The sequence below is a fragment of the Cryptotermes secundus genome, unplaced genomic scaffold (assembly GCF_002891405.2).
Source record: "Cryptotermes secundus unplaced genomic scaffold, Csec_1.0 scaffold2931, whole genome shotgun sequence".
NCBI lineage: Eukaryota > Metazoa > Arthropoda > Insecta > Blattodea > Kalotermitidae > Cryptotermes > Cryptotermes secundus.
The window spans coordinates 17,839-35,396 of record NW_019737451.1 but is presented as its reverse complement, the minus strand read 5'-3'; the positions used below and the strand labels follow the sequence as shown (position 1 = coordinate 35,396).

At 39.7% G+C, this 17,558-nt stretch overlaps 1 protein-coding gene across 1 annotated transcript in view; it reads left to right on the top strand.

Moving 5' to 3' along the window:
* Nucleotides 1-318: 318 nt before the first annotated feature.
* Nucleotides 319-17,558, top strand: part of LOC111870482 (ataxin-2) — a gene marked incomplete at its 3' end in the record, with an annotated part of 34,560 nt that continues 17,320 nt past the window's right edge. Inside the window, 4 exon segments of the mRNA XM_023862814.2 lie at nt 319-872; nt 1,137-1,239; nt 15,018-15,225; nt 15,597-15,721. Of these exon segments, the coding sequence (XP_023718582.2) occupies nt 835-872; nt 1,137-1,239; nt 15,018-15,225; nt 15,597-15,721 (474 nt within the window).

Here is a 17,558-nt window from a genome sequence, read left to right as displayed (position 1 = left end):
AAATGTGTAGAACCAACAAAGAATTGTCGATTCAGATCTTCTCGCAGGCCTTCGTTAATCACTGTTGCGTATAACTTGCATTCTCCAATGCTTGGTAGTTGGGGCTTTGAAATTGCTTTTATACTATTTATATCTTCTGCTGGTACAACCTACATATGCAATTACATTGAATTTTTCCAGACTTAAAATCACGTGATTAACACGGTACTTTCCGGTACTTTCATTTTGCTGATGTTGCTTAATCTGCTTCCTCCAGTTATGTGAACTGTAGATTGCAGCACTATCGTCAAGATCGTCATCGTCGGTCATCGTCGGTGAAACAGTACAGGATTTTATCACTAGGAGCATGTAAATAGAACTTATTTTGGACTATGGATGTTAATATTGTTACGCTGAAAGATAGTGATAATATTTTAATCTTGAACGCCGAAATATTGATTTTCAGTTACATTGAGGTAGCTATAAATGCAAGAATTTGTTTATAGAAATATAATTACTGCACTGTACAGCCGTTTTTTGCCTCTGTGATATTGGCACATCTAATCGATTACGTCATCCGTGTCGTGTATCCTTACGCGGGACTACCTGCCATCATTGAGTAGTCTTGTGGTTTCAAGTTAAAAGTTAGTTAAAGTGAAGTATTTATTTAATTATTTACAAATTGTGAACTGAGTGTACACAGAACTATAGCGAGAGTGTCAGCAAGTCGTTTATAACCACGGTGGTTATTTCGTTTGTCTCTTTCTTTGGTCGGTTATAATAAAATTTGCCAAAATTCCGGTCCCTACAAGAAAACGAGAAGGTGCCTATCCCGGCAGGAACGAGGAGGGCAAGATGAATAACAAGCGGAAAAGTCGCTCAAATACAACAAGGTTAGCATATAATAATAATTAATTTATATATGGACAGGTAGTCATCATGTACATCTTTTTCCATCAGACCATCCGTATGAAAACATTGTAAGGGACACTGACCTCCATAAGCAAGCGTATCAGCTGAGTATTCGTTGTGCATTGTGTACTCCAAGGAAGTTAACTGCAATCATTTGCTTATACTGTATAGTACTATTAAGAAATATAATTGTATGTTGCTTATATGTATTTTCATAAGGCGTGGTTCGTTTTCTTTTTTGTTAGGTCATCACGCACCCGACCTGATAGAAGTGTAACTGCTGATGGCATCTACCAAAATGCACACTTCATGCATGCAATTACTAGTCACGTAGGAAATACCGTTCAGGTAAACTGCAACATTCAGTATATATCACGCTCGAAGCTGATTATGATTCCATCACTTTGAACACCTGTTCGCATGACAAGTATGTGAATGCCACATTGACTAGAAAACTGGCATAATGTTTGTAGATATACTGTATATAAAGCAGCTTTGAGGTTTCATCGTCGTCATATGGTGACCTGATCAATACACTGTCCTTGGAGGTTATTAGATTCAGCATACAATATGAACCAGAATCACCATGCCAAAAGATCTCATTGCTTACACAGGACTTAATTTTTTCATATGGTTGTCTACTAATTACGTGAAATATCCTCAGAGATGTTGTAGATAGGCCATGCTTCAGTGTCATCACTAGTATCTTGATATTGGCTGCAGTTGTGTGTGCCCATGTCAATATTTTCATTTGCCTTTGTTTCTAACTGGTTCTTAATAAGAGGTGATGACCAGGAATTATGGATTAAGTATGCAATTGTATATTCTCGGAATTTTTTCGTACCAGTTCCCACTCTAAAGAAAATTGTGATCTTTTGCTACAGTGTCTTAGCCAAAGAAAACTATCTGGTCCTGCCATACCAAACTATTGTATATAACAGCTGCACATTCCTCATAGAATCATGCTCTTGAAGACATATCACTTAAAAGTAGCCAAAGAAAATTCTATCCAGGCATGCTGTACCAAACTAGTGTACATAACAGCTTCACATTCATTATATAATTGCAGTTTTGAAGATGTAATATCACTTAAAAGGCTGTCCTAACTTAGTAGAAGCAGATTCGGATATAATGATGTGTTCATATTCATTCGTTTTTTTTTTTATTTGTTCATAAGATAGGATAAGATAGGATAGTCTCTTTCCAAAAACAGAAGATCGCATTAAGTGGAGGAACTGTTTTGAAAGAGATTGTGGACCTGTCGTCTGACAGATTACTGATGAATGAATGAATGAAGATCTACATTTGGCGATATTGCCTGAGATGTAGAACACGTCCATATAGTTTAAATGTCCATAAGGATAGTGTTATAACAGAATACAGAAAGTACAAATATACAAATGTAAGTTTAAAAACATCCAGAGAACCATGTTATAACAGAAAACCTCATATACATAATAACAATTTACCATCATAACAGTAATTATAAACACGCAAAACACATGATAATGCCACCTATTTAACTTAAATTTCATCAATACAATTTAAGGTATCTAAAATATCTTTGAGGACAAGGTCCCATAATATACAAATGACTTATAGTACTAATAGATACAAAATAAAACATTTATTTTATTCACAATTCATTAAAATTCATACTGGAACTTCCAGATTCAGTCATATTGCAATTACGATTTAAATCTTGTATCTTAAAAATATAATATAATATTACATTTAATCCTTATAGTTAAGGTATTCGTCCATGATATAAAATGAGTGAAGAAATTAAAAAAATTTTAATACCAATTTAAATTGTTCAGCATTTTGAGATATCTCCTTTATTGTGGCTGGTAAGCCATTAAACACCTTTATTCCCGCATAATAGGCCCCCTTCAGTTGAGATAGCGGTTGATGTAAATCATGTTTTGCCCAAGTTTTAACATTGTGAATGGCAGAGTTTGTTTCAAAATAATGTCTATTATTGATCACAAATAAAGAGAGTGAATAAATATATTGTGATTTTAGTGTTAATATGTAACTTTGAGGAACAGTATAAAAAATTCAAATACATTTTGACAATTTGAAAGGGGATGTGGAGTTATTGATATACCTAGCATTGCAAATATACACCTTAAGAGATTCACCTTTGTGTGGTGAATGTTCATATAATCATTACTGAAAAGATCTTAGTTTTTCAGAGTAGTGAAAATTTGTATTGTGGTTTTGAGGACAGATGATGTAGTATGTCCCTAGGAATTTTTATACCCACTTTTATATCTATATGGTGCAATAACCCAGAAGACCACAACATGAATCTTGAACAGTGAATTGTTTTTCTTTCATAGTAGATAATTGGTGTTCTCAATGGATAACGTTAAGTTAGTTGACAGTAGTGCCGCGCCATAGCTCAAGCGGTTAGTCGCTGGCTTCCCACGGCGGCTCTGGTCAAGTGGGATTTTTGGTGGACAAAGGGGTGCTGGGGCAGGTTTTCTCCAAGTACTTCGGTTTCCCCTGCCAATCTACATTCCACCAATTGCTCCAGAATCATCCTCACCTGTCATCTGGGGCTGGTACAATAGGCCAGAAGTAGCCACAATACAAGGGACTTAGTCCCACCCCACTAGCAATAAAAAACTAGTTGATGGTAGCCATTTATGCTTAATTCCAAAATATAACTATATAGTATGCATTGGTGCTCCTGTATGACTTAGTGCTCTAGGTTGGCACTGGGATATCAGATTGTAACAGTCACCCTTCATAGTACCAAACCAGAAGGCAGAATGATGCAGTTTCAGGTGTATGGATTGTAAAATAATTTTAAGAGGAGCTCTCATATAAAAGTAAATGTACTTTGTCTGACAAAATAAAAGAGTGCCAACCAGAAGGGAAACTTGGCAGTTGTACTGTATACTGTGTATATTTTCAAAATGTTGACATGTTTTGAAGTTGTCACAGTTACTAAACACCCAAGAAGGTTGTCTTTAGACCCTGCTGCAAATTCTTCAGCTTCAGAGATGGTAGGGACATGCACTACTTGCATCATCTCACACTGCATGTGAATAGAACATGACATAGTTGACAGGTCATCTGATATCAGTCCATTAAATCTTTGAACATCTACTGTGATTTGTGCTTATATGTTATGTGTGTGTCACCTCTAATTCCTTGTCCCTGCTACTGCATTGGACATACCGTCATTTGCATTGTTTCTTATATCAAAGTGCCAAGCGAGTGTTACACATTGAAACAAGTGTTCTTGTACAGTTTCCATGCAAACACCAAGGAAAAGATTCTGGAATGAATTTCAGATGATAACAGATCAGATAGAGAAAATTATTCATTGTATTGTAGATATATTTTCATAGACAGGGTCATTATTATACAAAGAAGACTAAAGGCAAAATTCTTCCTGGAGAAACTGGATGAAATCAGTGGTTCCCTGAAATATCCATTAAAGCTCAGTACAGGAGATCAGGATTTATAATTTCAGGTTTGCTCTGTTTCTGGAAAGAAAATTAAGTGCATGAATGCAAACTTTTTATGGTTGTAAAAGGAATGCATTCATAACAAGGACCATTTCCAGCATGTGCTATGATCTGGGTGGATTGTGTTTATGATTTGTTGGTATTTGTGGGCTTGTCAGTTGTGGTACAGGTTCTGAAATATTTTATGCAAGGAATGGGTGTTTCTTCCACTGGGATGTGTGAGCAATTTGTGACAGACATAATTGTCATGTACCTTCTTGTCGACTTCCAGTGACTTTGGTGATTCTAGTCGGTGGATGAATGTATAGTTTGATGGCAATGGGTTGGCATGGGATGTGTTTTAATTCCGATATTCTACGTTAAATTAGCATATTTGCCACAAGCCTGTGGCAGCTGAAATTTTGATTTAATGAAAGTTTATGTTCTTGGGCTGCTCCATAAATCAGGGTGCATTGTTGCCAGTTAGTGACAGACCATTCTATCATCATTAGAAGGTTTCTCTTTTACCACATCTTGTAATTGTATGCCAGTGAGAAATTATAATGTACTGGGTTATTGTTTTTCTTGTGAGAAGGCAGTGAGTATGTGTGTCTGATGGAAGTGAACTCATGAGTACAGTATTATGAAATGATGTTAAAGTACCTTATTACTTATATTTTATGTTTGTCTTACTATTATTTTGGTTTATATATGATACTTTTCTCATATGTCTTAACTCCATTTTGCAGTGCTGGCCCATTGTCATATCTTTTAAAACTGCAGTTTTGTAAAGACACACAAGTTTCTGCAAACCTATAAATTCTGCCAATCCCCCCCCCCATATCAGTTCAGTTTGTTTTATATTTTTGTTAACAATTTACATGACATGAATTTTTAATGCCCTCCTAGTAATGTCTTTATTATTAGCATTTATTCACCAATTGCAAAAAATACATTGAGCTTATTTATTCTGCTCAGCCATTATTGTCTAATGAATTTTATGTCACATGTATGAGTGACTGTAGACAGGGTTTGGATTGGTGATTGGGTTTATTGAACACTTATAAACACACCCTATAACTACAAGTAACTATGACAGCCTCATTGATTTACGCACCTAAACTTTATCTTGCTTATAACCCCTTGCCAGAGACCGTGTAGAAAATACCGCTTTCCAGCGAGTCCATTGGCATGCTGGCTGCTTCCTAGCAGTGGCTTTTGTCTCATTTGTTTCGCAGTTGTTACATGGCAGTGGGTCTATACACCACAATAATAAGGATTAATCTGCAAACTTGTTAACTGAAAGAAACATAAAATTTGTTCCAAAAACAAATCTGTTCTGTCTTCCATTGTGCACAATAATGTACTTTGTGTTTGTTGATGATCTTGTCTTCCTAGGGGACTGGCAAGTGCAATCACTCCACATTTTTATATTGCCTCCATTGATGAATGCCCAGGTTTCATTCAAGAACAGTACCTGGTGCAGCATTTCTAAGTTCAAGTTTCCAGAAGACTTCCTGAGGAATATAGTATTGTTGCCAGTGATGTGGGCCTACTCAGCAAGTTGTTTCTTCTGAAATAATTAGAATTTTAGACACTAACATTTCTGTAATTATCATTAACTATATAGCTTTATTATTTTCACATTAACTGTTCCTCCAACATATGATCATATCTCAACAGGGCACTACAGATACTTAAGTTAAACAGAAAGTTTCTATCAGCACTCACCTCTTGTCATATATCTCAAAGCTGAAGCCCATAACACAAGTTTCAGCATTTCTTTCCCACCTTGGAGATCTCTATGGTCATCCTTAATGTCTCCCAGAATGCTCTTCATAATCACTGTAGTAAATATAGTATGTAAAATATTAAGTGGTTTTAGGTTTACACAGTGGTTCAATGTTGATATTGATTCTGTTCTTGGGTCTTTGTATCATGTGGATGTGGGCAGTGTTGCCAGATCAAGTCTGAAGATGGGGAGTAGCGTGTACCCACAGCCATACAGTGCAAAGACACCACAGTAGAATCAGCATCAGTATTGTAGTATTATAATATAAGAAAACTTCCACTTTATTTTTTATGTTTAATAACATGAGTCTTACCTTTCAAACATTTTCTAAGTCCATAAATGGGCCGACATTGCTTTTATTGAAATACTTAACACCTTGATGGAAATAGCTGTGCTGTTGAAGAGTGTCTGCATTCATTGCTACTATTCTCTCTTCAACGTAGTACATCTCCTTTACTTCCTTGATGCAGCTGAAAATAAATATCGTATTTTTTAATTAAATAGAAATCTGTACTTTTCCTGGAGTTTTTATCTCAATCAGAAACAGTTTTATTTGTACCGTTTCTTTTATGAAACCTACTGCAAAGTGATTTCACAAGCCTCCTCTTATTTTTCAAAATAAAGAAAGTAGGCTAAAAAATGCATCATAGATAAATAGGGTGGGTTGGTATGGGCTAGATTTGATCTTGCTCTATATAGGGACTGGTGGCAAGCCCTTGTGAGCATGGTAATGAACCTTCAGGTTCTGTAAAATGTAGGACATTTTTGAGTAGCTGAGCGACAGGCGGTTTCTTGAGGAGGGCTGAGCTCCATGGAGTTAACTTAAGCAGTATCAGACTGTAATGTCAAACTGATTGAACGATACTGAATGATAAATTGGAAGAAGTGTTTATAATCTGATTTAAGCGTTCATCCTGGCATTTGCAAACCTGCTTGGTTCAGGATATGCACCTCCATTTTCCTTATGTGCCTTCATGGCACGCCTTTTCCATGGAATAACCGCCTTTAAGTGATAATTTTCTTTGATTTCCTTGACTAACAATGTTTTCATTGTCTCAGTTTTTTAAAATGTGGATTTCTTTTTGTTTCTTCCATTGATCAAAGTATGCAGACCAAACACTATGGGCAATATTTATGTACCAATTTATGCTATGCAGGTATGTTCTGCAGTTCCCTTCATATAAGTGAAAAAAAAAAAAATGCTTGATATTATTCACATACTGCTCTAGATTATATCTTCAAAATTTTTGGGTTAATAATTCTTTAATAGCTCAGGTTTCTGGCTATTTAACCTTGCCCGGGAATAGAGGTGTTAAATCTTGTGGCATTACAAGGGTGGCATCCATATTTTGGTTGGAGGGTAACAGTTTAGGGTACAGGGGATTTTAAATTTTCCATTTCTGCATGTCTGGTAACCATATTTTAAATCAGGGATAATGGTTGTAGTATTGAAAAAATGCAATGCTTTGCAGTGCTTCAACCCAGTTATGTTATGCAGGGCCAATAAGAGAGGTGGGTGAGATTTGTCTTATGTTCTGTAATCAGATGAGAGGCAGTGGTTAGCATCGCTGTTTAGTATCCTGAAGATCCAACGTTTGAATCTCAGCCCTGAGACTAGGTGTCTTTATTCATGTTGTTTGTGGTTTCCACAGTCATTCAGGCATATCAGTTTAGTTCTGGTTATGCAGTCAGCATGTTAGAATAAGTTAAATAATTTTTATGCAGAGAAAGTACTTATATAACATTTTAACTTGACAGTTTTCAGAATTTTAGTGACCGAAACAGGGTTTGGATTGATCATTGCATGTATTGAACTTTTGAAAATCGTAATTGCAAGTAATTCAAGCACTTCAAAATTTACTATTGCACACATTAAGTCTTCTTAGTTTATCTTCACTGGTGGTTGCCTGGTAATGGGTCTCAACAATTCCCTATTCTGCTCACATCGTTATGACTCCCTCACATCGAACCCATTCTCCAAATGTTCTCATGTTCTCTGCTTCCTGGACACGACTCATTGTCATTCGCGAATGGTCCTCAGCTGGCCTCTTACTGACTATGCCTCACTGAAAGTTGAAGTCAGAGTTACGTTATGACCGATGATAGGTTGGTCAGTTTGTCTTTTTGTCAAGACTCCATCTGGGGCCCAAAACAAAATTTTTGATACTGTCAGACAGTTGCGGGTTTGTTGAAGTGGGGTGCTCTCTCTGATGAGCAGATGGGTCTGTCGTTTACAATTGCTTCAGGCCTTCACCAGTGAAGTCATTCCCAGGTCCTAGTCCTGAGGGACTCAGGATCAAATTTTATCTCAGATATGAGACATTCCCCAACCTAGAGAGCTAGGTCCCATATGTATCCCCCAGGAACAGGGTGGCCTAGTTATACCCCCAGGTGCTGGGTTCCCTTTTCGCCACCTCCAACTGAGAGGGCTACGGTGGAGGTATTTGAACCAGCTTCCTCGTGGGGTTTCTCACTGAAAGGCCAGGTTACTTTCCTTTATGTAACCGTGGCACAGACTGCGTACAAAACACTGCTTCCAACAGTTCTTGTATATTAATGTGCATATGCAGTGCCGTGGTAACATCTTTACTGGTCGTTCCATAGCAAAGGCCGCCAATTCTGGCTCTCAGCCTGTATTTCACGATTTCGATAAATCCAATTATGAATCCAAGCCCCATTTCTGGGCGCTAAAATTGTGACACTGGTGTCAGTAGCGGGATTGATCGGTTTAACCGGATTGATTGAAGGCTGCATTTGATATCTGTATTGTCATACCATGAAAATTGAATAAATTATGTAACTCCTGTTAGCCAAGAACAGATGAGAGCCAAAAAGAAAACCAACCGATAAGAAAATAAAGCCAGTCATAAAGAAATGAAGAGGGAGGCTACGATAAGGACCGGCCAGGAAAGGATACTCCATTCGGTCCAAACTAGAAGAGATCAACGCAAAACGGGTGAAGACGTCCTGTCGCGCGTCGAACAACGGACACGCTACCTCCCAGAGAACATCATCATGAGGATTGAGGGAATGCAGAATGGGTTAGTAGAGATCCATAGTAACCGCGGCCGAAGTCTCCCTGAGAAAATAGAGGACACAAAGTACAGTCTACAAGAGGAGTTTGTGGGTGCAAAGAATGGCCTCCGCATAGAGTTCAACTTCAGGATCCAAAGAACGTAGATTGAGGTCGACACAGCGAGGACAGTAGTAGCGAGGTCTTGAGGATAAGCTGTCAGAAGTCGAGGCCCAAGCGGCACAGAGTGGGCGGCAGTACAGGAAGATGCCAGTAGAGTAGACACACCAAATTCAGTGGGTTGATATCCTGGTGTGTTTTCGCCGCCAGTTCGAGGTCGTGTCAGTGGGCATCCTGCGTAAAAGCCACGCATCTGCTTGCTGCCCTGTAAGACTAAGCTTCCAGTGTCTTCCACAGAGTCACTAAAGGAACGATATATGGGGAGATTATTGGAGCAACTGAGGGCTGATTTGGGGACTAGCCATAAGGCCCCGCACTCAACAGAAGAGACAGACCTAAGTTGATGGTGAATCCACACAGGAGTTTGCCACTGCTGTTAAGCAGTTTTTCCACCGTGACTTTCCTGCATGACTCGAGAAACATGTTCGTAGGGGACGACGCAAGACATTCAACAGTGGCATAAGGCACCGATTTATGAGAAGGCAGCGACGGCTGGGAAGCAAAAGGAAACCCAGTGAGACCCACACAGACCCTAGTTGCTGTGTCTTTCATCAGTGTGCAGAAAACAAATGTCAGGACACTGGAGGAGCTGGCTTCTCCCAAACGGAAGGGGAGACTTAAGCTTAAGTGCCGGCATTGTGGCACTACCGGACATTTTCGACAGAGCTGCCGCCACAAGCCGATAAAAAAATGGTGACGCACCTGTAGGCTATTTGGGATGAGCAGCCTTAAGGAGAAAGTATTGTGGCATGACAGCTGAAACAAATTGTCCGTTGCTATGTTACTGCACAATAAAACTTGATGACACAATTTAACAGATATCCGTTACTATGCAGCAACTGATAAGCAGGACATGCCTCAGCAGCAGTTATGCATGCAGCAGTGGGGGAACTGTTGGAAGCAGCTTTTTCTATTGAATCCGTGCCTAGACTATATAACGAGGACCCAGGCCAGTAGCTGCAGTTGAGTTAGAGTCAGAGTCAAGGCGATTGAGGGTTGAGGCAGAACAGAGTTAGGCTGAGAGTTAGCTCACACGTGACAGATTGGATTTAGTGATTTTAACGAAATATGTGTTAAATAGAGTGTTTTTGTGAGCTACTGAGCTCAGTCAGACAGTAAGTCAGGTGCACCAGCTCTTGATTGGATTTAGTGATTTGAATGAAACTTGTGTTGGACACAGTGGTTCTTATGTATTCCACTTTACTTGGTGTGTTCACGGCCAATTTTCATGTGGTCAAGGTAGTATTGATGAAGTTTCTGCCTGGCTGCTGTTATAAGCAGTGCTGTGCAAAACACACCAAGCGGTAAACTTGAGTGTACACCAAGATGGTGGATGTCCCAGTACTGGTATTCTGGAAGTACTGGATATAGAAGCTAGCATCGCTGAAATCTGAATGTTGTGCCATCATGAGCAAATACCCAGAAGCAGCTTCTATAGTGCAACAAGTATGTAAAGTACTCATTGACATTGAGAACCTTGCCAGGTGCACACCAACTGAAGTGAGGGAAGCTCTGAGTGGACATCTGTTGTGAATAGCCTGGAGAACAACAGCAGACTTTTGTAAAGGTCTAGATGGGAAGCTGCTTTTTAACGCTCTTTATGCCATGTACGTGGTAACACTAAGTGAACTTTAGGCTGCCCTGAAGGTGAATGCACAGGCAAGACAGTGTGGTGCAGTGAACAGTACCTCAGTGGAATCAGTGGCCCAGGATGACAACTTCCAGGCAGTAAAGAGACGCAAGAGACAAATATCTAATGATACCTCACAGGCAGCCAAGAAGTCGACTAAATCAGTTCCAACATCCGCAGCTGTCAAGCTGCTCGAAAAGCTTGTTAACTTGCAACTTCGTCACACCTCTAAGAATGCTAATCATGGATACAGAGACTAGTGAAGCAGAGAATACACTGTCAGAGCAAGAGGCTTCCAGAAAACAGAGTAGGCCGCCACCAATAGTGATGATTTCAACCCAAAAACCTCAGTCGACTCCAGAGTGACTTAAAGGACCACATCAAATGAGATTATGAGTTCCAAAATACACGAAATGGAATCTGTATCATAAGAAAAAAATGGCAGACTATTCAGCCTTGAAATCTTACCTGGAGAAAAACAGTGTCTGCCATTTTGCCTTCTCCCCAAATTCTAAAGAAACTATCAAAGCAGTAATCTGTCGCTTTCCCCCAGACACCCAGTAAAAGATATTTCCAGTGGCCTTGAAGACTTAGGCTTCAACATCAACTTGAGGAAAATGACGGCCACTCAAACAGTACCCAATGGACAAACCTACATCGAATCCCTCCCTCTGTTCCTTGTTACTTTAACAACAAACATGAATTCTCAAGAGATACTGAAGCCGAATAGCCTTAACAATGCTAATATCAAGGCGTAGTTATACAGAGCTCAGACCGGCCTTACTCAGTGCTACAAGTGCCGAAACTCTGGCCATATCTTGGCCAACTGCAGGAAACCCTCTTAATGTTTGTGGTATGGTAGTGGTGACCTGCATAGTGAATGCCCTGAAAAGACAAATGCAGAATCTATGCTGAGGTGCTGCAGTTGCATCCTGATAGGAGATAAAACTGCAAAGGGGAAGGGCAGAACTAGCTTCAAATGGATCCTATGGGAGGATGTTCTTCTCTAAGTTCACCTCACCAGAGCAGTCATGCACAGTTGCACTGTGTCAAGACACATAACAGCTGCAACCACAGGCATCACAGGCTGATGGGAAAAGATGCGGCAACCTGTGCAGCAGCGTTTGCCACAACAGGAAAATCTCAATAAACAGGCCTGTCAGCGCAGGCTCGCACTTGGTCTAATAGTGTCATGTTAAAAGTCACCACTGTAGTGCAGCAGATCATGAGGGAGCTTAGTGAAGCTGTATCAGAAAAAAGACAAAATAATGGTCATAACAGAAATGGTACGTAATGAACGGCTACTAGAGTACATAGGCTTCTCAGAGTCAAAGCATATAATGCAAATGACATTAGGAGGCAGTGCTATCAGTTCAGTAAACAGTTGCAAGACTCATATATAGACGTGACTCTACTCTCAGAGACACATCTCAAACCCCACCTTTATCGAGCTGACCGCTTCCCGTAAGAAAAAGGGAACTGCCATTGCAGTGAGAAAAGACATTCCCCACAACCCTGTAGACCATTCTCCTGTTTCCATAGAAGCCACAGGGGTTTGCTTACCAATTGATAATAGTGAAGTGTTACTTGTAGCAGTCTGTAAGTCACCAGGCCATGCCTGGAATGATGCAGACATCACTGAGCTCTTAAGTTTATATGTTAGTTGCTACTGGCAGGATTACATGGAGACTGCACGTAGAAGTGATTGAAGCCACGGCCTTCAGAATATTTATTAACATCTACTCCCAATTCAAAAGTAATTGTTTAAATGCCAACATTAAACTTACCCTCCATAAGGCACTGATCACATCAGTAATGATTTATGCTTGCCCTGTCTGGGAATTAGCGGCAGACACGTCTCGTAAAATTGCAGTACCTGCAAAACAAGGTTCTTCGCGCCATTGGAAATTTCTAAGGTGCACATGGCACTCAGCCTTCCATATGTATACGATCATATAACAGATGTGCAGGCAGCAAGCAGAAGTCATTCAGAATCGTGAGAATGAATATGTTCACAGTATAAGACGGTGAAGCCAGACAGAAAATATAAAAGGCTTAAAATTGACGGTGGTCAAGCTTACGACCATTCAAGTGACTAAGCTGCCATTGTAGCATAAGATAAGAAAGATAGGATGATCTGCTTTGCGAAGCCTGGGCAGACAGAGGACTTACATACGTGGGTCATACCGAAAGTCATGAGCAACTTTTTTTGCATGCAACCTGGGAACAGCAGACGAAAGAGAGCACGGTGGTAGGTGGAACCAGCTATTGTGTTAACCTTGAGCGTCTTGTGACGTCAATAGCCTGCATCATGTGACCAGTATCACTCCTAACAAAATAGCTGACAGCGATATGTGGTTTCGCCAGCGTGCTGTCATCGAATTTCTTGTGAAAGGGGCAATCCCTGCTGCAGAAATTCAGCAGAGACTTCAGCGGCCTTATGGAAGTGTGTGCATGGGTGCGAACATTGTTTGAAGATGGGTGAAACATTTTAAAGATGGAAACACCAGCATCGAAGATGAGCCTCGGAGCGGTCGTCCTTGAACAGCCTCAACTGAACGCCACAAGGAAAGAGTGGATGAGATCATTCAAGATGACAGGCATGTAACTGTGGACACAATAGCCCGAAAACTTGGAATAGGGCACAGTGCAGTACAGGAGATGATTGAAAGCTTGGGCTGTAGGAAAGTTTGTGCTCATTGGGTCCCACGGTTATTGACCGAAGACCACTAAGGTCAGCGAAAAGCCATCACCTCAGAACTGCAGCAGAGATATCGACACGAAGGCGATTTTTTGCTCTGTATTGTGACAGGTGATGAAAGCTGGTTTCACCATTTCGAGCCTGAAACGAAACGGCGCAGTATTGAATGGCATCATTTGCATTCTCCATGAAAAAAGAAAGCAAAGACAGTGCCGTCAGCTGCGAAGGTGATGGGCCAGTCTTCTGGGATGCAGAGGAGTTTATTCCGGCTGAATTCCTGGAACCTGGGCAAACCATCAATGCTGCTCGTTATGTCCAGACGCTGCACAAGCTCCGTCGTGCATTGCGTGATAAACATCCGGGATGAAACATCATCATCCTGCATGACAATGCTCACCCCCACGCCGCTCCCCTCACGTTGGAAGCAATTGCAAAGGTGGGGTGGGAAGTTCTTCCACACCCCTCCTATAGCCCTGATCTGGCAGCCTCCAACTACCATCTTTTCGTATTTGTGAAGGATCTGCTGCATGGACAACGTTTTGAGACGGGAGGCAATTCAGAAAGCAGTGCATCAGTGTCTTCGGATGGCTGGAACGGAATTTTACAGAAGGGGCATTTTCAAAGTCCCAGAATGCTGGGAGAAATGTGTACAAAGAAATGGAAATTATGTGGAAAAATAACGAAGGGTCTGTAGATTGAGGTGGTGTATTTGGTTTGTCAGTAATAAAGCGTGTTACTTCACAAAAAATTGTTGCTCATGACTTTCAGTACGACCCTCGTATATAGCGCAAAAGGAAGAATTTTCAATAATATGTTCTATGTGTGATATGTACACTTAAGAAAAGGCCAAGCATACTTCTGAAAGGCAAACCCACCTTCTTATCAGAGAGGATGCTAGAGGACCGCAAGAGTTCAGACAAAAAAAAATCTCTGGTCGTGATCCTCAAGGGGCTTGGCACCAAGACGAACTGATTGACAATAAGCCGCCAGTCATAAAGTAACTTTGACTTTGCCACAGTTGAACTGTGAAGGAGTGAGCGTGTGCTGTAGTGAGAAGTCGAGCGCGAGAATTAGCGAGAACATTATAATTACTTGCAGGTGCATTTTATGAGTCCAATAAATTCAATTACCAATGCAAACCCCCAGTATCTTGTAACTGACACTTGAAAATGTTATCACCAATTAATTGGGTATTGCACATTGTTTGCATTTTGTATTTTAAGTGCATTTATTGCTCAGTGCAAAATAAGAAGAAAACATTCCTGTTAATTGATACAGCATGTACATATGTTTTATTTTAATGTGCTGTGCTTGTAATGAATGAATGTTAACTGTTTTGATTTTAGGTTCAGACTCTGAATGGTTCGCTTTTTGAGGGTGTGTTCCGTACATTCTCAAGTTCTTTTGAAGTAGTGCTTGAGATGGCTCACAAGGTTGATCAGGCTAACCCAGCCAAAATTAGTGTTGATACAGTGGTTGAGAAACTTATCTTCAAACCACAAGACATCATTACCATTGAAGCGCGAGATGTTGACCTTGAATATGCTACAAGAGGTTGGTGCATTTTGTGTACACTTAGGGGACACAAAATTAATATATATTGTATATTGTCATGTGTTTAAGTTGTATGTTCTTTTTAAGTCATTTAGTCATTGGCTGTAATTTTTAGCCCATTTTATCTAATTCCATTAGGCAGAATAACAGCTGAAGAAAACATCACCATAATGTCACAGTTTCAAGCAATTCGAATGTAAGTGTGTAGCATTGAAGTGATAATATTTCAGAAGAGAAAAATGTAAGCATGGCCCTCATCATTATTGGGGGAATCAAAAGATCCTACATACAAGATTTGAAAGTCAAATCGGCTGATTCTGTTAGAAAGGTCTCAGATCTTCAAGGGATTATTGTTTTGCTTTATGTTTCAGATACATTTAAGACTGACACTGCCATTTCCAAATTTAATGGGCAGGTTCCAGAAAAGAAACTGGAACCATGGATAGGACCAGGTTGCAATGGAGATGATGGTTATGAACTTGAATCAGCCAATGCTGTAAGTAACCGACACGTAGATTTAATTGCATTGTTTAAGGTTGAAACTGTATTTTCATACATCATGATATAGAACAACTATAATTTCTTCCAGTATTAGGCCTACTGAGGTCTGTTGTTGGTACTGCAAAACAGAATCCTTCCATCATTTCAGAGGTCTTCTTATACTTCGTTTTTGTTAAGTTGTTACATAATATCCTCTCTGGAATGTTGTCAGAGCTCATCCTGTCTATGTGTTCTTTCCATTTTCATCTGCTTTCTATAAATTGTGGCTAAGAGTGTAGGATGTATCTCCTATAACCTCTCCTGCACATTCATCAACCTTATCTTTCTTTGGCATGCCTTGCTTATTGAAGAGGCCCAGACACCCATCTTACATCAGGATAACTGTTTATGTTAGTGCTGAAGGAAGTGCTGGCACATGGTCTCTTTAGAGGCTTAAAGGTAGCAACCCCACCAATGGCTACCACTCTGTGGCTAGTAGCCTGTTGGTAGGACTTTTGTCTGCTATCAGAATATGACATAAGCATGGTTAGGAAAATGCTATCTTTGTTTACCACGTATCTTGTCCTTGTTGGTTTTCGTAGACTTGTTGACCATCACTTCAGACAGAATTACTTTCACTTTCATGAGTAATTTTAGGTTCATTAATCTGGTCGTGGAATGTGCAGTGACTTCCTTTCTTCCTAGTCCATGTCATCTAAGAATTCAAATTGATTTAGTGAATCAGCATGGAAGAACTTGTTATACTCGTATATCACCAAAAGATGTTTCTTATTTGTTTTTGTAATTGGATAGATCAGTATAATTTTTTTTTTTGTTTCATGTGGTTTATTTTACAATGCTGTCAGTATCTCAGCCTGTGTAGCATCAAATGGTAGGATGAATAGTGAATAATGAAGTGAAAAGGATTTGAAAGAAAGCTATCATGGCCAAATCAAGGTTCTGTCCTTTAATTTGCTTGGATAAACTGATGAAAACCGTGAAGTACCTTAGGATGCCTGGTGTTTCAGTTCAGACACGCAAACAAGTCTAGAACGTTATTGCTAAACCATCTTGCTCAGTAATATATTGTTGATATGAGACCTGTAATTTCACTGACAGGAACTGGATCATCATTGGACCAACAGAGTATTCTCAGATGAGTATGTTCATGTATGTCGCTGACATTGCCACTGACAAAGATCTTGTGACAGTCGGGATGAATGTTGGCAACTGTCATTGCAGTTGATGAACAGTCTATCATCCTTTGCCTTAGAAAAGTTTTAATTCCAGTAGGTGTTACACTAGAAATTCCTGCAGAAATGTGCGCAAGTCTTAATATTTTGGGATTCAAGGTTCTTGCAGTGGCTGTGAAGAGTTTGTAACAAAAAGTTGAATATGTTAGATTTGAAGTTCTCATGGGAAATAGTTGTGACTATGAAGAGTCCTATCTTCCGGTCTTTGAGCAGACTATACGGCTTCATTTTCAAGGCAGGTCTTTTCAGAAAGTTGAATTGATACTTTATCATTTGGATGTAGCAATGAAGTTTGTCTTCTCATCATCCATTGATTTTCTATGCAGAATGAAATATTCCCCTTCAGTTTTTGAAAAGCAAAGAAATTATGAAGCCAGCATTCCTGTAAGGTCTGACAAGTAATGATACTGACAGTGCTGTGAGGTCTGAATAACTAGTCTGTGGTGAGTGCTGCCACTTATAGGTATATGTCTGAACCCTACATAATCAGAGACTTGTCTTAATAAGTCTATTGAGTGCAGAGCTGTTGTGTTTTAACTGAAGTGGTGTTTGGATAGCTTGTTTCACATATGGGTGACAAAATATTTTGAAATAAATGAA